The following is a 17,791-nucleotide window of genomic DNA, read 5'->3' on the forward strand; positions in this document are numbered from 1 at the left end:
GCTCAACCATATGAAACAAAAATGTAATGAAATAACTTCTCTTTAGTTTTAACTGTTTTTGATCAAAAGTGGAAGAAGACTACACTAAAGATTGGCAACAAAGGCTCACCTAGGCACAGATAATATAATACTTACTATACTAGTATATATATGAAAATAAGATTCATTTCATTTAGCTCTGTCAGGATTAATACGCACACTCATTGTTATATTAAAATCGCATAGAAAACACTCTAGCAACGTCAGTAATGAAGTTATGTGGGATCACAGCATGATGTCGATATCGATTTTATGTAACCACCGTCTTGCGTGTAGCGAAAACGCTCTACTATAATATTTTGGTCAAAATAATTGTTTTGGGTTACTGAAATATAATAATTATTATATTCTGCAAAATTCATGAGAAAATCGTATCAGAGTACAGATCTTTCAAAAAATTGAAATTCCTCTCAGAATAATTGTAGTTACCTACATATTATAGAACTCAATTTATTACAATATAGCTCTAATGACCATTAGTCATTAGTAATAAATTGAATTTTCAATATTCAGTTAGGTATACCATGATTGGTTACCTAGGGAATAAAAAATGATTTTATTTTGACCAAAATTTTTTCATGTACATTAAACGTTTTCCCTACACGATTTTCTATTAAGAAAATAGCTCAACATTTCGAAAAACAAAGCGATTTCACGAAGCTGGGCTTTCAACTAAATGAGGACTATAATTGATTACGGTCAGACGAAAACGTAAGCTTGCGACGTAAACATTTGATAACAAATCATGAAGCCCTTGGAGATTTCATGTTTCTTGCTTTTGGAATTACAATTCAGGATTCGTACGAGATATTATAATAATGTTATTTATATATGGTTTACAAAACCTGTTTCAATTACATCATGATTTAAATAAGACACAAAAATAATTACATTTTCGGGAATCGCGGACCTAACTATAACATAACAAAGTTTTCATTTTGTGTATGATAGGTATGTCCTTTCTACACTAAGTACTTAAACTGAACCGTCACAATTATATCGTTGAATGATTTACTTATATGAAAATTTAATTCATCTATTAATAACTTTCAAAGTACACGAAAGCTCCAATATGATTAATGTTGTAAGGAGTAACCCAAAATTTCCTGAAGGTAAATTAATTTTAGTTGAATAATTATTTTGTCGTTAAACAATTAATAAGTTGCTTTAATAACTCTTTGAGGTACCTACTGTCAAACTGTCATAGGAACAAGATTTTAAAAAACAATATAAATCATAACAAAATATGAAGCGAAAATGAAAACGTGCGAAAGACTTCATATTAATTACTTTGTTATTTGAAACAAGCATTGTACAATTTCACTGCAAAGTTAACATCGTTTGCACGCTCAAAGTTTGTCAGTTCATACTGAACATTACGTATACTCGAATAAAGTGAGAAACTAATTAATTAATGCTTCGAAGCGACACAAGTAAAGGGGACTGCTGTAAAATTCATGTTATAATCACGTAGTTTGTGAAAACCGTGTATTTTGCACGTATCACGCTACGCTTTGTATTCTTAAATATATTGTTGTGTACGTACATACATTAATATGAATACTTACTTCTCTAATTATATCATACACTATAATTTAGGCCAACCTGTGTAGGTACACCTAATGAGACTTTACCTATATAAATATAGTTATTATATATTACACATAGGTACTATGGGTGTATAAAAACTTTCCCAACTCCCAAGCAGAATTGCATCGAGAACCTGAACATACAGTGGTTTCTCCATACATGGAATCCTACATGCTTTGTTTGCAGTCAAACAACAGAATATAGTACGTGATTCGAGCCAGAAGAGCTTTAATTATGCAATCCAGTAATTAACACATACGGTGGTTTATCTCCAGCACAAATTTTTCATGAGGTTTGTTCTATTAGCTAATTGGACTTTTGTACCCTACTTAACTCTGAAAATTCTTAAATTAGGGACGGATCCGCAATTTTTCACGGAAAACATTGGCTGTACTGTTTACCGCTACTAAATTATAGCAATAAAGCATATACCACAAGCTTAATAATGCAACCTAAAACTTCTTGCCGTAGACTAATTACTTTGGTACCAATTTAAATTATTTTAATACGTATCCAATAACACTCATATTTAAATTCCAATAGCTTCCGATGACGAACTCAAAATAAAATTTGTATACGTAGTATATTATTATTAGTCTGTGATAAAATCTGAAATAAACTGTATGATATTTTGAGCGCTACGAAGTCAAATAAAACAAGTCATATTTTCAACTTGAATTTCACGACACAACTTGTTTCGTTTTATATTTCACAAGATAAACCTAGAGATGTTGCCGCGGAATATGCATTTTCAATTTTTCAATTTCCATTTCTAAACCGTATTCTGCATTTTCCGGACGATGTTTACAATTTGGGATTCCATTATAAAATAAAATTCCTCAACGATTTGGCATTTCATTTATATTATGTTTCTTTCAGTAAACATTGTAAGTTATAAGTTTATACGCTAATGATCACAAGAAGCTTTTTCAGTTTATTCATGCAAATAAGTTTTCTTTGGCAAGACGTTCGTCAATACTCAATGTCAGAAGTTAGTAAGATTTATATTTTTGTATTTTATAAGTTAACAATTGAAATATTTGTAACCCTCATTAAAATATTCTTGTTATTCATTTAATAGCGATTGTTTTGTTAAGATAATTTTTTTGAAACTTTCCAATGTGAACTTTGGATAGAAACAATATGAAACATGTTCAACTCTATGTATAATAAAAAATAATACTAGGTAGGTATATATTTAGTTAAAACGTGAAAACTCAGGTATATAAAAAAACATTTCTGGTCATATTACAAATCAATATCTATATAATATCCGTGAAATGTTCCAATCCCTAAATTTCATAGGGGAAGGAATCCAATAAATGAAATTTTCAGAAACTATGAAATATAGGAATCCAGCCAAATATTAAAATCTATCATAAAATCATTTTCTATTGGACACAAACATATGAGAAGATTTAAACTCATAAAGTTATTTAATATTAAGAACTACCGAAATAGTTAATTCAGTTTAAGAAGGAACTTTATAATTTATACATACAAAGTATTGGTTAGAAATTTTACAAATCGTTTAAACTTCACGCCAACTCATTATGTTTTTGATACGAATTACGAAACACTGTAAGGAAGTTGTGAGACGACTTAAAAACGTTAGATAATTTACAAACAAAAGCAATTTAATTTAAAAAACTTTTTTAAACCTGTAATTAGATATAATCTGTTGTTTGAAGAAAGTTTTTACGTCAATGTTGATGAATTTCTAAAAGTTAAAATTGCTATAATAAAAAAGCGTGTGTACCGAGCACACGTGTCAGAAGTGAAACTTCTTTGACAAGATTCGAAGATACCAAAAACGTCGCCTTACTCGGTACTCCATAACGTGTCGGTATTGCCATGACGCGGCCATGAAATTTTACTCTCAACGCGCCTAAAGAAGTTTTCACTTCAATTAAGAAAAACTATAACTTAATATGTACAAAAATTATATCTAGAAATATATTCGATAAAAACTACAAAAAATCCATGACATTAACAAAAATCTCATTAAAGGCCCTTAAAGAACCGCTGAGTGAATCAAATCATAATAACCGCTCAGAAAGTCATTATAAATTCACATTTCATATTAAAATGGCATAACTTAGCAATTTTGTGCAGCTGACAATAAAACATATTTCATAAACTCCTTATAAACTCAAATTTAAAATGCCAATACTAAATGAGCAGTTTTAAGAATAGAAAAAAATCGATCTCGAGACGGGATTCGAAACCACGTCGTTCGCCTTGCCGTGGGGAAAGCATTTGAATGCTATAAAGTATAAAATATCAAATAACTTACCTTGGCAATTTTGTGCAATAGTGCAGTAGTAGAGCTTGTTTTGAACAGGCCTAAGGCCCGTCTCCTCAGCCCCTGGCCGAGGCATGCTTCTACCGCACCACATAGCGCGGTTACTCCTCCACTCTCTTCGTGAACGAATTTTCGTGTAACCGCCTGTTGGAGTGATTTTTATATCAAAGGAAAATAAGTAAATACAATCACTGAAAGGTAAATCTGGTAAGAACTGTCGTGTAGGATTAAATGGTTTACGTAGTTCAAAAAATGTAGTAGAAAAATAAGAAACACTTTACGAAGTAGGACAAGATATGGATTACGAAAGTCTGACAAAAATGAACGGTAGTTGATTCATAAAGTTCGATATTGCTGCCACAAGTAAGTTTGTAAGTTGATTGTTACAATGGGGCTGCCATGAACATTCGTTCAAAAGCCTTGAATAAATGATTGAAAAAAAAAAAGTAAAACCTTTATTGAGAGAATAGGCCATAGGATATTTGCTAGAGCAAGCGTGAAGGTTAAATTAAAAATTCGAGTAGTAGGTAAATTCATCTCCTCTTTTATATCAGCAAAGTCAACGTAAATTTAAAATCCAAAGTAAACTTTAAATACAAGTGTACACAAATAAGAAACATTAATAAGACGCGATGCAGCTCGGCTTGAAGGAAAATCTTTGAAAAGGGAAATATGTATTTGAGTTCTAATAGGTTCCGAGATGCTCACGGCAAAGAGAAAAATCTTTAATAATAATCTTAACTCTGCTCTGGTATTTACAGAAATTTCCTTCTCCCTTGGAAAAATCCAGTGTAATACGTTCTTGCAATACTTTTATTAATCTTTTGTTGTGCTTTGCAATCTTACATACCTCATCTGATTAGTTTTCTAGAAATACATTTTTATATTTATTATCTAGTTGGCGTAGTCAGTATAGTAGGTATCCTGCTAAGTCAAATAATTGAAATATTGTCATTATGTGTAGGTAATAGGCAAGTATAGAATAACTAACTAACAAGTATATATGTATATATTATGTATACAATATTTATTTATGTTTAAAATATGGGAAATAGGATGATGATTTTATTTCCCACTGTAACTATAAATCACCAATATTTTTAAGATATTTTCCTTTTTCGTTACTCTGTCGTACAGAAAAGTTATTTTACTTGAAAAATTCAAGCGACTTAGCCTCCCCGGAGGGTTTTCCCAGTAAAATTCCAAAGAAAACCATAGTGTTCACTAGAGACTGAATATAACCTACATTTTGTATGATTGAAGCCTTACCTTCTCATGACTTATCGCACTTCTAGTAGACGTAGAGATAAACTTATCAACAGCAAGGCATTTACTTACATAAATTTGAATAACAACTTTGCGAGTTAATAGTATTTTAGTATTAATGATGTTTCTATGAAGACGGCATACTAAATTGATCAATTACTTGATATTTATTATTTTCTAGCGCTACTTGATTACTAACGAGCTGAAAGCATTTATTTTGGGCGACTTGGTTCAGAAATATCTTTATAATTTTCAACCGATACGATAACGATATTTTTCGAAGATGGCGATGATGTTAGAAAATGACAAAACAAAATCGATGGACACTAATTATAAATTCAACGTCAAATACAAAAGAATTAACACAAACAAGAGAAGAACGAATATTCAATCCAAATATTGGGCTGTCCATTAATCACGTGAGGCTCGAAAGGGGGGGGGAGGGGTCCATAAAAAATCACGAAATATCATCAGGGGGAGGGGGGGTAAAGCCAAGTATCACGTGTACTTATTTTTTCGGCAAGCGCGCGATACTCAACCGAAAAGCGGCGTTACATGTATGTGTTATCTTTAGTTAATAAGATGTTTATCCAGTTACTCGCGTTGAATAAAGTCTTGCTAATCCGTGGTCCGAAAATATTGTACATTAAATAATGTTCATGTACTAGTACCTACAAACAAACTTTTTCGCATTTCTTTCATTATTTTTATGTCAGTCAAAAACAAACTGCAACCTTTCTGTCTACCTCTGAACGTTTATTATATAGTCTTTAATTTTCTATAATAAAATTAGATGATACTTATACCAGAATTTTTATAAATAAAAAATAGATTCTTTGCAGGTACGAAAAAATACACGTGATACAGGGGAGAGGGGGGAGGGGTAGTCTTAAACCTCAACACGTATCACCAAGGGGGAGGAGGGGGGTAAAAAAGCCAAAAAAAACATCACGTGATTAATGGATGGCCCCTAATATGAAAGATAACAAGATGATAAATACCTAATTGGGTACGTGTTGCCAGAATTATATCAGGTATTAAGAATACGGATAAGGTTCTATAAGAAATACATAAAATGTTACATTATTTCTTATACATATATTTCTTATACAATCTCACTAGTTACCCCTTTATGTGATTTCTCCCTAGTATCTTTATTTGCCTAATGAAATTCAGGTTTAATATTGTGAATTAATCTTTCGCTTACACCTAGTATATTACTAGTTATATAGCTAATCATGTTTCAAACCTATTAACAATCCCAACTCGCGTCGATTATGCTACACGTGCTGACCTACGGTATACAAAAAGAATTCGATATGACTTTAAAAATAATCAAAATATGTTTGTTACAAAAATGTCGGTAAGTCGATTGTTTTGTATTTTGTAATGATAATTGTCCACTAGTTCTGCTGCGCTATAATAAAAAATGAATCTAAGACACAGTACCTCTTCCATCAACTGCTTAACTTCTTTCTTGACAGCAGCAATGAGCCGCTCCTTCTGTTCAGCGCTGGGGTCACTCGCGGCCGGCATTTCTTCTGACCCAGTCTCTACTGAGCAAAACAATTTACGTTAAACTAAAGCAAACTTCTAGGAAAAAGGGAAAATTGTTTAAAGTGTTTGAGTATTCTGGGATCATCTTACAAAATTAAGTTGTAAAAGGGTACAAGAAAAAGTTATTGAAAAATGATATGAGCAAAGTCGAACTTTGAGTGTTGTTTGTTTCTTGTTAGTTGCATATAATTAAAATAAAATAGGTACCTTGTTTTATTAAAAAATACTTTATTATTACAAAAATCCAATGAAACTGAATGATCTCGTACTTATATCGTCAATGATACCTTCAGCGACGTCATCAACATAATCTAGAGAATTTTTTATTTAGCACAAAGGCATTTTTACAAACAAAAGCATATCAATAATTTGTATGTATTATTTAGATAAAATGTTTATATTGAACCGGCTTTTATGAGATTACAAGTCATTGAAACAAAGCTAAACCGATTTTTTTATCAGTAATTTTCCGTTAGATAAGTAGGTACATAACTATAGATACGCTAGCTGAAATATGGAATGGTATTTCCAAAGTTGTATAAACTCATTAGAAATAAATAAAAATAAAAACCTGAATCTGTAAAATAAAAAGGTATCGAGATATTTTTGTTTTTATTTCCAAATAATTAGCTTCGTTACTAATTAAAATTCGCCCAAAAATATAAAAAAATGTAGGTAATTAAATCTAAAAACAGCTTCAATTACAAAAAAAATGTTTAACTAAATGTAAACAAAAGCGTAGTTAGGTAATCCCGCAGTTTAGCTACTCACGTAGAAAGAAGTCATTAAAATGTAAATGCTGTTCAAATATTGATGAGTGCTTTATTTTGTTCGAATCGTGCTCAGATAAAGAGGGATAATAGCGTCCAATGAATCTATTATTCGCTCGGTTATCTATGATTTGATTTCGAATAGCCAAAATTTTCTACGCAATACATTTCTAAGTTATTGTAAGTAGGCCGTGAGGAATTAAGCGTAGTACAAACCACCTACGTAATATGAAGTTAAAAAGCCGACGTAATGTGTGTGAGAGTTTTTATTATTATTATCTGGTATAAATGATAATAATTATCTGGATTATAAAGGCAGTTTGATTTTTTTGTATGAAATTTTACACAAACAAATTGAAACAGTTTTGGACACTATACTTATGTAAACATCACGCTTCAAAGATTGTTTTAAATTATTTCATTACATAGTTTGATAAAATATCCCATATTTTAAAGGAAACAATATAGTTCCCATAATCCATTTCAACTTGTCCATCACAAAAGATGGAGTGAGTACCTATCCATAACAAGATTCAAAGAGTCCATTTTTGATTGATGACTAAAAAACAATGAAAATTATAGGGACGTGTTGTTATAGCTTCGATGTATCGATAATCGAGCATATAATTTCCAAGGAACGAAGCATTAGCGTCAATCATACGGTTATGTCAAAGTTTTCCATTATGGAAGCAGGAAAGTAATTCACTCCGCCCGTCAGGGAACTCTATCAAGTGCGAGACGTGACAGAGATAAGTTTTTAAAAACTTTTTACTTAAATGAAATTAAGTGTTATTCGCTTTTTAGAAATAAATTATTATTTAAAAATATCCCTCTTATAAACCCAACATAATTTTTATACCTATATAATATATCTCTTATTCTCTACCTCTATCCACTACACTTACGTAGTGGGTTATATTTTTTTTAAATCGTTTATTTTAATCAAATAAAACTAAACTTTACTATTTTGGGTAAATATTAAAAATAACCACAAAAGAGACTTTTTTATTTTCCCTTTATTAATTATTTATTTAATGACTATCATGTACTTAAAGTATTAGCACGCAATTTATGAAGTACAATAACCTTATGAATAATAAATTAGTACCCAATGTATATAAATTATGTGAAAAAAATAGTCTAAGAACATAGGTATATACTATGTATGAACTATGCATATTCTCAATATAAAAATATTTTTTGGTCACTCATTCCATTTTTTTTAATAATATCTTTTGGTATGTTTTATATTATACCTATGGTAATGTTACTTGTAATATAGCCACCCTTATATTTTTATAAAATTGATATAATGCTCTTATAATAGCAAGCTTTTGACGTCCAAAATTAAAGTCCATTATATTTTCAAACGTTTTCAAGAAGAGTAATTTATTTGCAACCCGAGAAACTCGAAGAAAAAAGAAGATAAATTACTGACACGTCATCTTCGCTAATCCAAGGGTTAGTCAACGAAAATTTACGGTAAGATTCAGAACATTAATCATACGTGAAGGCTAACGTTATAAACGTTATAGAAATATCTATATAATGCTTACGTACCAGATAAACCAATAAATTGCAAAAATATAATTAATATTTAACTAACTACAAACATATTTAAATATTTTGCACTAAAATCGTGTCCTGGTAAACTATAAATCCTGAACGATAGAAACAAGTCTTTATATATAATTCTTGTAACTTATTTATCTTTTATTTATATAATTTATAACAATAATTCGGATATTATTGATTCACAATAACACAACGTAAACTCCAAATAAGTTCACTGCAATTATTATGCCTAAACATCACATGGCCCATTTTCGCCCACACAAGTTTGTGTTATCTTCACGTCAAAACGAAGAGCACTCCAACAAGTAGAACGTCCCATAAAAACAGCGCCCATAGCGCATTATCACTCAATTAACATAAAAAAGCTAACATTCGAAATTCGAAAATTACATTTATATTTTTTTTATTATTATTAAAATACACCTACCTTTATTTTGGGCGGCCATGATCATTAGTGTGCGAATAGTAGTTCATTATTTACGAGAAAGACATTCACATGTTTTGTAGTATTTATCAGATAGCGTGAGAAAACGTGGAAACGTGTTTATCATGTCACTGATGGTTGAAAATGGCTTGTTTTGTGGAAAAATCGATCCTGCGCCGCGCGCAGTCGGCTGCCAGCCTTCTGAGAGCGCTCCGCGAGTGATACTTGGGCTGTATTCTGTAACGCTTGTACCTAACCCAGGGTATAGATAACATAACATACATAATACACATTTTTGGCACCGGCTCAGGATAATGTAAATGAATAAGGAAAATTTTGGTTTATAAAATAAAACATAATAAATAGCAATGGTAAAGCATTAGAAAATATCTACGCTCATGCAGTAAATGTTTATTAAATTAGCCTCGATTTCTAGGTTAAAATATAATATCCACACATCGAGACTTCGACATTTCTTGCAAATCTATAAATGTGCGTCCTTAACCTTAACAAAAACTCGCGTAAGTTACACCAACTAGGTATAAATTATAGCTCAAAAACGGCTGAACGAATTTTATTTCATTTCTATTTTTTTTTAGCTTTGAGTAACAATTGTTAAAAAATAATAACTTTCAAAAAAATCGTTTACCAGGGTGAGTAGCTAGTCAATATATAAAAAAGATGAACCGAAATTGAGCCTACATAATATATTTATGGAACCTGAAAAATATTTATCACTTAGACATACTTACAGTCAGATACGTTTGTCGCCGATTTACATTTGTTATGCTAAGCAAATTCCGACAATCTGGGCTTCTTCGTCCCGTTTCCCGGAATCCTAGCAATTTCAATTTTCCGTTATTTACTGGTAATCGTAAGCAATATTTCAGCGAAAACTTTTCCACATATTATATTATGAGTTATGACGCGCATTAGGAGCTTACGTGATATAATATTTCACACTTCGCTAATAAATATTTTGAGATGTTTATTGTTTTGTAAAATATATTACCTTTGCGCTTTATGTTACGTGAATTCCACTTGATTTCGTCAGTTTCCCTTTCTTTCATATTTATGAATTTTTCATACTATACATATTTTGATATCTTCAATAGTCCGAAACAGTCGAAATTATAAATTGTATAAGTACTTAGAGAGACTTTTTGTGTTTTCAGCAAATCTGCAAGTTTTCACATGAAATTATTTTTGACAAAAATTATACCTAGGTCTATCTGAAAAATGTCCCTTCTGAAATAAAAATCACTTTTATTGGTTTAAAAAGGTGGAATTTCTTTTTTTTCCTAACGATGTTGTTTTGAAAAATCTTTCCATCTTCTTCGCTTTGTGCGAATTATTGTACCCTTACATTGCCTGAATAAGTATAGCAAATGAATCTAGCCCTTTTTTATTAAAATTAATAATAGATAGTGTTTATTTTACCTATTCAGATGTTGACTTTCCATTCCTTCGATCTCAGAGGCTTTTGATCAAAGAAAGATGGTTAGCTTGATAAGATCCTCTCAACGACTCTTTTAAATATTCTTAAATTTCCTATGCTAAGCTTATTCTTCATTACGTTATTAATTTTGCTTACATATCTGTTCTTATCTCTTTTAAAAATATGTATATCAATGAAAATATCATAGAAATAACACAAACCTATTCTCATGTATTGTATTGTAAACTCGACTAAGTTCTATATTGATATAGAACGGATGTATATTAATAAAATTAAAATATATTTCACAACACACATCCATCCTGAATGTAACAACGAACATGTAGTGGGTAGTTTTATAAAACATATAAGTACTAACGATTGGTTTGAATTGAAAGTAAGTAAGTACATTATTTGGGCCTTATTAGAATTCAAATAAGTAATTAATTAAAGGGAGAGGATGGCTACTTAATTTGAAATTATTATGGAAAATATAAATTGATTGTATCCTATCATCCTTACAGTGAAGCAGGTAGCAAAATTATTTCAATATTACCTGTGTAATTCCGATGAATTCACTAAAACATTATTTTGAAATGAGCCGTATTTTTTACGTCTATTTTTAACGTACCTAATTAAAATTATTTTAAGGAATTACGAAACCACTAAAACCAAACCTATTTTTTTTTCAGTGTCAGTCTGTCAACTTTCCCGCCAAAAAAATAACCATAGACTTTTAATTCTTAAAAAAGAAGAAAACTGTTTAGATGTATATACAATTTGATCAAATCATGAGGAGAAGTATACCTCTAAAATATTGCAATAAATACAAAAAGTATGATTTATGTATTATTAATAATATATTTTATTATCTGAACTTGTAAAAATTTTTACTGTTAACTTACCAAATGTCAGGATGTCAATGTCAGTTAAAAAAAGTCAAGAAAATGACAATCGGATTTATTATAATAAATATCAATAAACGCGAACACTAAACAGTGATTAAAAATCTTATTCCATAATAACAAAACAGTATTGATATCTGAAAGACTCGTAGAATATGAAAGAAACAAAAATGTGCACACATTTGTCCGGAGGAAGGTTGAATGTCGCTATAATCCAAGAAACGATGAGAAAGGAGTTATTAAATCTACTACAACTATGTGAGGGCCCAAAGGTAAGTGTATCTACGTGCAGCATAACGATGGAGACAGTGCCACTACTAACGACGTCCATACAATACATACGTCCATGTAATATCATAATGAAAGAAAAGCTTCTTATTTATTTACTATTTGTGTTTATTTTTTAAGGTGACAATCTGGGACGAATGGCTCGCAGGTCCTGTAGGTTTAGTGGCACAGTACTCTCTGTTAAAGGAACATGAAGTGGCCGACATGTTCCCGTTACGGCCAGGGAGCCTGCCTACAATATCAGTTAAACACATCATATTCATTGCTAGGCCAAAGATATTCTTAATGGATTTAGTTGCGGACTATATTCAGTCTTTAAGGTAAGCCATAAGTTATATGTATGGTATTAAAAAGATAACATGAAAATTTTTCAAAATACCCACTTGTGAGTTTGAGTTGACTGGTTCATATAATGTAGTAGCTTTCCGCCCGTGGCTTCGCCTGCTTTATCTATAATCTAATAAATTATATACTAAAGTCTAAAACCTTCTTCTATGTATTAAAGAAAAATCACACAAAATCCTTTGCAAAGTGTTAAAGATTTAAGCGTACATAGGGATATATGGACAGAGAAAACGCCTTTCTTTTATACTATGTAGTGATGAACCATTCAAGTCTGTACTTTCTCCATATAATATAAATGTGCATGTATGTTTTTACAGAAGCAAGCAGAGTGCACCAGTGGAGTTCCACCTTTTCTTTGTGCCACGAAGAAGTGAATTGTGCGAGAAACATCTTAAGAACAGAGGAGTGTACAATAATCTCACAATACAAGAGTTTATCTGTGATATATTTCCATTTGATAGTGATTTGATGTCACTTGAACTGCAAAATGATTTCAGGTAAGAACTTGCATCTTGCTTATATGTATATTGGAAATTTTTTGAAGACTATTGTTTGATGTTACTACTGTATACCGATTATATAATAAACATTTCTTTGGTACAATGTACTTAATAAAAACCTAGATAATTTTTTTGCTGTAGATAAAAAGTAGACCTTTTCTTAGTAATGTTTTTTTTTTCAGAGAGAATTATTTGGAAGGCGATCCAACATGCTTGTACAATGCAGCTCAAGCATTAAGGACTATACAACAGCTGTATGGCATTGTGCCCCGTGTGTTTGGGAAAGGACAAGCAGCTAAGCAGGTAATTCATATAAAAATTTAAAGATGTGGGCACATTGAAGCAAAATAAAATAGTTAATAGAATCTATGCACTCTTGGATTATAATTGTATTAAATCATGTATAGTGATTTGTATTACCCTTATAATTCAATAATAAATGTGAAATTCTGTAGTACTCACAGACACAAATGACTGCATAATTACCTATCACTATACATAGACAACAAAGTTTATTATAGCATCTATATTATACAGCATACAACAAAATTATAAAAACTTTATTATTTTACTGGTTCTTAGGTATGGGACCTCCTTTGTCGTCTAAACAAAGAGGAACAGGGACTGGGTCCAAAGGGCGCTACCACATCATGTATAGATCAACTGCTTTTGATAGATCGAGCCATTGACTTCACAAGCGTTATGGCGACGCAACTTACATACGAAGGGTTGATTGGTAAGTAACCAAACAGATCAATGTGGCTCGCGTAAATCCTTACACAGTGGTTAAATTCATAACACAATTTCCTGGTAGTACCTGCGTTGTATTTGATTTTTAAACTATCATTGACTACTTCCAGCAAGTCTATTTTGTTTTAATGATACCTCATCTTGTTCATTGACTTCATAATGTGTAATTTAGGCCTTCCCTCATTAAAGTAAGATAGAAAAAAAAATCCTAAAATAAACACGGTTTTCAGGATATTCTTAAATTCTTGTTTATAAACTTTCACATGAAACTTATAATACTTGGCAGTGCTGTAGCAAATTTTTCTAAATAACATATAATCTATAGAAAATATAAATACGTGCTTTTGTCTGCGGTTTCGTCTGCATGGCACAGCTAGTGACAAATTAAAGACATTAAATTATATTTTTCAGATGAAATATACGGCATTAAGAATTCCACAGCAACATTCCCAGGGCACAAATTCGTCAGTCCAGACGACACTAACCCCGAAGTGACGGCGAGGGAACGAAAGCGAGTCATATTGAACAGCAGTGAAGAACTGTACACAGAGCTGCGGGATTGTAACTTTACTACTGTTAGATATATATTTTTTTTTATTACAATTGAATTCTGTATAATATTCCTATCCGAAGTTGTGGATATAAGAATTCTTAAAATAGGAATCCGAACTTTGTATTTGTGCTATATTTCTTACAACCTTTTTTTAATAGTCCTCACTAGGCATTGAAAGCATAAGCCTTTTTTGTTTGAGAATCCAAAAAAGCCAGTGTTCCCTAACAAAAAACAATAATTTAATTCGTGTTTATAGGTTATCAATGAAAATATTTCAGTAATTTAAATGAATGCTGTAGTTAGCATTCATTTAAATTAATTAAGAGAATATTCGATCCAAATAACTATATCTTATAATTTTTTTCAGGTGGGAACAGTACTATCGAAAAAGGCGCGCGTAATAAAAACGCAACTGGACGAGAGACACAACGACAAATCGGTGCAAGAAATCAAGCAATTTGTGTCCCGACTTCCGCAGATGTTGGCCAACAAACAGTCGCTGGCCACACATACAGCTATAGCGGAATATATTAAAGAGGTAATTAGTATTTATATACTAGCTTTCTGCCCGCGGCTTCGATCGCATAGTCAAAAGAAATTCCAATGGAACGAGATGTTTTACTGTTTAATAATTAGGCTGTGTAAAAATTATGCCATAAAATCTTTCCGCGGCGATGTGAAGGGCCAACAAACGAAAATACACACTAAATGTCGCATTTATGATATTAATTAATTATGAAATGAAAGTTTACAAATGAATACTCTCAAAATCTAAGTCTAAGAAGAATCCAATATGTATAAGTTAGTAATGATAGATATTCTTTTTCAGACTACAGATTCGTTTGATTTCCACGACAAGATACAGTGTGAAGAGGATTTCTTAAACTGTCTTGATAATGAGAAAGTTTGTACATTTATTGAAGACCTTATCGCTCAGAAGGCGCCTTTGACGAAGGTAATAATAATAATTATTACTTATTAGTATTCTTTTCAACAAAAACTTCTTGATACTCGTGCCATATCCATACTAATATTATAAATGCGAAAGTAACTCTGTCTGTCTGTCTGTTACTCAATCACGCCTAAACTACTGAACCAATTTGCATGAAATTTGTTATGGAGATATTTTGATACCCGAAAAAGGACAAAGGCCACCTTTTATTACGAAATATGTACCACGGGCGAAGCTGGGGCGGACCACTAGTTTTTAATAAAAGAATGTACATATTTTTACTACATATTTACTAAACAAACTTGAATTTTAACTTAGAACGGGTGATTATTAAAATAATAATTTGATCAAGAAATAATTTCGCTTATCGGTGTCATATTTCAGATACTTTTCTTCTCATGTTTTACAAACTTAATAGTCCACCTTTTAATTACTGCATAAATTACTTAAAAATCAATCCTATTCCCTAGGTATTAAGGTTGATCTGTCTCCAATGCGCCACGGGATCGGGTCTAAAGCCGAAAGTATTAGAATACTACAAACGAGAATTAGTACAAGTGTATGGGTTAAAGACTTGGCTCACATTATGCAATCTAGAGAAGTGTGGATTGCTCAAACCACAAACTGGGTCTAGACAGTATGCGGTTTTGAGAAAGGTACGATAAAATATTATGTTTCTATAATTATTCGAATCGATACTGACAAAACAAAGTCTCGCGTGATGTTTGTTTATTGACTGTTAGAAATATTACTACAAAATTTGTAACTTTATCTGTTTTAGGACAATTTTAGAATCCATTGCTTTATTGCTTTGTATTTTATTGACAATTTAATATGAATCGCTTGGTGATTTGTGCTATAAAAAATAGTTTATAATATCTGTTACCATAATTCATGTAAAATAATATTTAGAAATTTCATAAATTTTATATTTACTATTAGTTATAACTTCCGAATTTTTAAACAAAGTATTAATTTTGGTAAATATAATTTTAGGCATTACACCTAACAATGGACGAATCAGAGTTAGATGCTACAGAGAAGAGTTATCTATCGAGCAAATACATTCCCCTCTCAGTGAGACTGAGCGAACACATCTCGAAGAATAAAGGCTGGGCTGGTATGAAATTATTTTATACATATATATATTGTAACTTTTTTCATTTAGTTGACTGATATATTTTTGCGTCAAAACGTAATAATGTGGGTTATTAATAGCCTGAAGAAAAAACGGGTATAATAAGGTAGATCAGATTATTTTGTAAACCTCTGTAAAACTAATTATTGTATGTCATTAATATTTTTGAATTATTGGTATAACATATCTCCGTTATGCCTCCTGTTTTAGAATTTATTAAACAATGCCCAATGGTATAATAATTTATATATCAACGCCATGTACTTAAAAGCACACGATAAAAATAATTAGCTTAAAAATTTTATATTAAACTTCCTCATATCATAATTAAAACAAAACTTTCAAATTCGTATCTCACATAGCGGTCATTATAACGAAAACTAAAATCACTGAGTGCAAATGAAATGACTCAATAGCGTGTTATCGCACGAACTCGGTATTTGATAAATAGCTATCAGTGCCAGATGACGCTATTTTTAAACGCCTACTTATTATGCTAATACAATATTCATGCCATGTATTGTGGGCTTACTATTGATTTTTTATGATGTCTCTGAATCAATTTAAAACACATCAGTTTCAAATATTACAAGGTCTTTTAATTGGAGTACTTATTTAAAATGAAAAAGAGAATAAGGATGATCTACATAATATATTTGAACTTTGCAAAAAGTAGCACTTTGTTGTGAATAGTGCGAAAGGATGCGAAAATATTCAAATGCAAGAATTTGACTTGTAAATTCAATGATGGACTATCAAGAGTCCCGTAAGTTATCCGTTATGTTGGTTAGAATATCCTGTTTGGATTCGATTAAGTTTTGTTTGTAAAATGAACGTACAGAATAATAATGTAGGTAATTATTTTGAAGTGATTTATTGGAATCAGTTTCATTTATTCAAAATTAAATGTAACTTACAAAAATTAAGCTTACTAAAAAGCCTATTAATAATTTAAAAATGTGTTAAAAAAACATTTTGCCACCATATTTCAAGTTAATGCCAATGCAGAAAATTATTCAAATGTTTCAGGTATTGTGGATGTTATGGGAGCTCTACCAGGACCAACAGTAGATGAACTACAAACGCTACAGCCTCGCATGGTTCGTCGGAACTCCATTACGAGTGAAAACTCCTCTGTAGACAGCCCTAAAGTGATTTTAATATTTTTCATCGGCGGCTGTACCTACCATGAAATCTCAGCATTACGTTCAATCAGCCAGCAAGAAGATTCCAATGTTGAATTCGTTATTTTAACGACCAAAATAATTAATGGAAACACTTTTATCGAAACTCTCATGGAGGAATAATTATAGTTACTTATATTTAATAAAACATATTTATGTGATATATCATATATTATCGTTATTATCAATGTGTTTTAAACATAATAAAGGCC

General features: G+C 31.0%; 2 protein-coding genes across 2 annotated transcripts in view; one reads left to right on the forward strand and one right to left on the reverse strand.

Annotated features, from left to right (window-relative positions):
- Window positions 1-9,709, reverse strand: part of LOC149899139 (small G protein signaling modulator 2-like) — a 43,189-nt gene extending 33,480 nt beyond the window's left edge. Inside the window, exons 1-3 of the mRNA XM_090114269.1 lie at window positions 9,530-9,709; window positions 6,650-6,756; window positions 3,926-4,078 (exon numbers count right to left, since the gene is read on the reverse strand). Of these exons, the coding sequence (XP_089970395.1) occupies window positions 3,926-4,078; window positions 6,650-6,756; window positions 9,530-9,554 (285 nt within the window). The 5' untranslated portion in view covers window positions 9,555-9,709. The remainder of the gene's footprint in view (window positions 1-3,925; window positions 4,079-6,649; window positions 6,757-9,529) is intronic.
- Window positions 9,710-11,901: 2,192 nt separating this feature from the next.
- On the forward strand, window positions 11,902-17,761 carry car (vacuolar protein sorting-associated protein 33A). Its single transcript, XM_090114273.1, has 11 exons — window positions 11,902-12,141; window positions 12,278-12,477; window positions 12,820-12,999; window positions 13,185-13,305; window positions 13,585-13,738; window positions 14,164-14,327; window positions 14,673-14,843; window positions 15,135-15,260; window positions 15,728-15,913; window positions 16,254-16,377; window positions 17,425-17,761. Exons 1-11 carry the CDS (start codon window positions 12,025-12,027, stop codon window positions 17,700-17,702), a joined length of 1,821 nt encoding a protein of 606 aa, XP_089970399.1. The 5' UTR covers window positions 11,902-12,024; the 3' UTR covers window positions 17,703-17,761.
- The last annotated feature ends 30 nt before the right edge of the window (window positions 17,762-17,791 follow it).

The sequence above is a fragment of the Colias eurytheme genome, chromosome 21 (genome assembly GCF_061535395.1).
Source record: "Colias eurytheme isolate Ceu_HAF_F1 chromosome 21, ilColEury1 Martin Lab GWU primary, whole genome shotgun sequence".
Classification (NCBI taxonomy): Eukaryota; Metazoa; Arthropoda; class Insecta; order Lepidoptera; family Pieridae; genus Colias; species Colias eurytheme.

Coding starts and splice junctions, on each gene's coding strand:
- car (XM_090114273.1), top strand. CDS start 12,025: ATGAAAGAAACAAAAATGTGCACACATTTGTCCGGAGGAAGGTTGAAT. Junction 12,142..12,277: donor AACTATGTGAGGGCCCAAAG/GTAAGTGTATCT, acceptor TTATTTTTTAAG/GTGACAATCTGGGACGAATG. Junction 16,378..17,424: donor GAAGAATAAAGGCTGGGCTG/GTATGAAATTAT, acceptor CAAATGTTTCAG/GTATTGTGGATGTTATGGGA.